This window comes from Nicotiana sylvestris, chromosome 3 (genome assembly GCF_000393655.2).
Source record: "Nicotiana sylvestris chromosome 3, ASM39365v2, whole genome shotgun sequence".
In the NCBI taxonomy this organism is placed as follows: domain Eukaryota; kingdom Viridiplantae; phylum Streptophyta; class Magnoliopsida; order Solanales; family Solanaceae; genus Nicotiana; species Nicotiana sylvestris.
Genome location: NC_091059.1, coordinates 102684828 through 102688730, shown reverse-complemented (window position 1 = coordinate 102688730; position 3903 = coordinate 102684828). Strand labels below are relative to the sequence as shown.

The following is a 3903-nucleotide window of genomic DNA, read 5'->3' as shown; positions in this document are numbered from 1 at the left end:
ATCTTATTCGAGACAAATGTGGTTTGAAGTGTGATAAACTACCCACAGTTTTGTATGAAGAAAATACAACATGCATAGCCCAATTAAAGGGAGGATTCATAAAGGAGTTAGGACAAAGCACATTTCACCTAAATTATTGTTCACACATGATCTTCAAAAGAATGGTGATATTAATGTGCAACGGATTCGTTCAAGTGATAATATGGCTGATTTTTTCACCAAATATCTACCGGCATCAACCTTCAAGAAACTAGTGTACAAGATTGGGATACGAAGGCTCAACGATGTGAACTGATGATCTCATCAGGAGGAGTTAATACGCGTTGTACTCTTTTTTCCTTACAAGGTTTTGTCTCATTGGGTTTTCCTTGCAAGATTTTTAACGAGGCAACCAAAAGGCGTATTTCTAAATATGTGTACTCTTTTTCCTTCATTAGGATTTTCTTTTCCCATAGGGTTTTTTTCCTAATAAGGTTTTAACGAGGCACATTATTTATGGACATCCAAGGGGGAGTGTTATGATAAAATCAAAATATGGTGGATGTCTACTCTTCCTCCATGATCTTTCTCTCAAATGGTTAATGACATATTCAATGACATATTTTCTATGTTCAATGACATATTTCATGACATATTTTCTTCACTTTTCATGCCTATATAAAGGCTTTGTAATAGATAGGAAAATACACACAATTTAAGAAGAAAATCTCTTCCTTTCTCTCTATCTCTATTTCTTGTTCATATTTTACTAAATTGTCTTTATTTCTTGTTCATGTTTTACTAAATTACTTTTATTTCATAACAGCATCATGTTTTTCCTAACGTTATTGCTCTATTTATCATTTCAAGAATATTAGGCTAATGTCAATTTTCACGGCCCTGAATGAACGGAGACTAATGCCCTACGCGTCCAGGAAAAAGGGTTCTAAAGGAGCTTTTGGCAAAGTGAAAAATCCTCAATCACTCAAAGAAAAGAATCCTATACCCCACCCTCTTCCTTTAAATTTTTCCAACTGTTTCAAAAAACATTCAAATCATTCATCATCTCTTCATTCGTCTCTAACTAGCATCAGTTATTGCTTGGCAGCTCTGCAAATTAAGAAGTTTCGAAACGTAGCAACTGTAATGGCCAATGTTAGTACTTAGTACCTCAAAACCATTCGTATAGCAGGTTTTTCAATCAAACTTCTAATCTTTCTATTCTAGCAATCAGTATGAAATTTACTTTTCATTTGTGCACTAGGTGGTGGAGCTTAAAGTAGGCCTGCACTGCGACGAATGCATCAAGAAAATCTTGAAGGCAATCAAGAAAATCGAAGGTAAAACAAGTCCTTGCACATCTTCAAATTCCTAAAAATTTCTTCAACTACCACCAGAATATGGTATTTTGAAATTCTATTAGTGAAAATCTGGATTTTTAATTTTTTTTCCCCTTCAAATTGGATGGAGTATGGCAGATATTGAAACATATGATGTGGATACACAACTGAATAAGGTGACAGTAACTGGAAATGTAACTACTGAAGAGGTCATCAAATGTCTTCACAAGATAGGGAAACAAGCCACCAACTGGGATCAACAATCAACTTACTAATCTCTAATCCACTGCTTAATTAGAGCGTGCAAGACGACCTTGCCCATTTTATTATATTATACCTATCTATAGGTTCTCCTAGTTTGATCTTTATGTATCTTATTGCTCATTTGATGGAGATTTTGGAAGTACTTTTACACTCTAAATCTCGATAGATCAACCAAAATCTAAATTTAAGGTACTAATCACAATATTGGTTCTAGTAACATTTGCTCCATTTTGTGCATCTATTTTTGTTTTGGCATTTATTGGAAAAACAAGGTACAAAGTGCAGGATATGAAACAAGTTAAACAAGCTATGTACATGAAACACTAACTAAACAGATTTAGCTAACTCAGTGAGTCAGGTGCTTCCGAGTTGTGATTCGCTCTACCTTGGCTGCTGAATAGGCCTAGGGCTCACTTTCACGTTCACGATTTTCGGCACCTTCTTCCCATACCTTGGGATTTCAGCAGCAACACGTGATTTGTTCCATTTCAACATCCCCAAAGTGATCAGCTCGTTCTTATTCTCCTCTTCTAATCACATAAAACATAATAAATTACTTACAATTATTTAAGTTAGTAAAAAAAGCACTGTGTTAGTAAATTGATGATACTTACGCTTGAAATCGTTGGAGATAAAATCAATATCAGGGAGAAAAGGCACATAGGTAGTGTCATCAGTAGAGTCGGGGTCGGAGAAGCATTCACGAAGCCAGTAATGACGGAACCAGGGAGAAGAGTGGACGAGGTCCCACCACTGGTCAGAAAAGTCCTCCACTTCACGATATTCTGTAGGAATGAAGATTGGAGCGTTAGGATTTAGGGTTGAAATCGCCATTGCTGATACACAAAACCAAATGAAGAAGATTGGGAATGGTGAATTTGTTGGATAAGAAAGAGTGGGTTTGCAGTATATAATATGGCTTTGGTTTGTGGGTTGTGCGCACCTGGTTTCCATTGCCCACTTATTTAGCAAGATAAGATGGGATAATCCATTAATTATAGTTCCTCCATTTTAGTTTATTTAAATCCATTTGACTGAATAAAATTTAAGAAAAAAAACTTTAAATTAATTATGTAGAATGAGATGCAAATATTTTATATAAATAAAAATCATTATATAATAGTAAATTATTTTTAGATAAATAAAGGGACCATTATTTTTAACACGGACTAAAAGAGAAATAAGTTTACATAAATTAAAATAAGGGGAGTACTTATTTTTTATTTTCATTAACAGAAACTACAGCTACGATATTTCTTTTTTGTACAATAATTATGGTTTATTGCGAGGCGTAAGTTTATTAAAAGTAAAACCAATAGAGAGAGGGCGCATACATCGTATAATCTAATGCAACGTGACACAGCACGTGAATCTAGTCTAGTTTCAATCCATTGCGTGTTTGCCTTACACGTCATTGTTCTTATCCAATTCACTGACTTTGCCTGCCAAGAAATGATAAAATTTGAGAAGTTTTATTTTGTGTGTCGGACAAATCACACTATTTGTATAAGGCTTCTCTTTGTCTTACAAATTTATGGATCTCAATCTTATCTTTTGGGTCCATAGAAATTTGGGTCCATAAAATTATGCGATAAAAATTGCCTCATACAAGTAGTATTAATTGTATGAGACACAAATTAAAGTTTTCCATAAAATTCTGAAGGCTTCTCGTAACTCTCATCTGGGCTTATTGGTTCAGGTGAGAACTTAGCTACTCCACCGGACTAGTATTTGGGCTGTCCAAACTGTTAAGGCCTACAGGTAAAAATTGTACGGGGCGCTCTATTTGATCGTCCTCATTTAACCTATATCTTTTTTTAAAAGCTTTTAATTTGTACCTACTTTTTAAACAACTTCAGTCTCATTTCTCCTCCTTCTCCTCCTCAAAGTTATATCCGACCTCAACCTCTTTCTGAAGTCCGTGACTAAAGGTCCTTGCTTGATTGAATGGTGGCAATAGATGATCTGTTAAATGACGAAGCTACAGATCCTATTTGATAATGCATGGCATTAGTAGCAGCATATTGGTTTATGTAAATTGTTAAAAAGCTTCTTGCTTTATCAAGTATCGATTAACAGTTCCTTTGGATGGTTTAGTTGTTGAACTAATCATCTAAATAATTGGTCCGATTAGAGAGTTATAAGATGAGGTATCCTTGCTATTGAATGCTTTATGCGACAGTAAAACAGCTATTTTCATGTTTTCGTGACAGTATCATTATGAAGGGAAGAAGACTCTAGAGCTGAAGTTCGCCAATTACAAAACAAAAACTTCAGCTCTAGAGCTGAAGTTCGCCAGTTATAAAAACAAATACTTCAG

At 34.8% G+C, this 3903-nt stretch overlaps 1 protein-coding gene and 1 long non-coding RNA gene across 2 annotated transcripts; one reads left to right on the top strand and one right to left on the bottom strand.

Annotated features, from left to right (window-relative positions):
- The first annotated feature begins 685 nt into the window (after nucleotides 1-685).
- Nucleotides 686-1800, top strand: LOC104223573 (heavy metal-associated isoprenylated plant protein 20). The gene is made up of 3 exons (XM_009775033.2): nucleotides 686-1134; nucleotides 1244-1319; nucleotides 1458-1800. Exons 1-3 carry the CDS (start codon nucleotides 862-864, stop codon nucleotides 1592-1594), a joined length of 486 nt encoding a protein of 161 aa, XP_009773335.2. The 5' UTR covers nucleotides 686-861; the 3' UTR covers nucleotides 1595-1800.
- On the bottom strand, nucleotides 1792-2553 carry LOC104223572 (uncharacterized). Its single transcript, XR_011406134.1, has 2 exons — nucleotides 2198-2553; nucleotides 1792-2113 (listed from the first exon to the last, which is right to left on the bottom strand). It is a non-coding gene; the product is annotated as an uncharacterized lncRNA (long non-coding RNA).
- Nucleotides 2554-3903: the final 1350 nt, after the last annotated feature.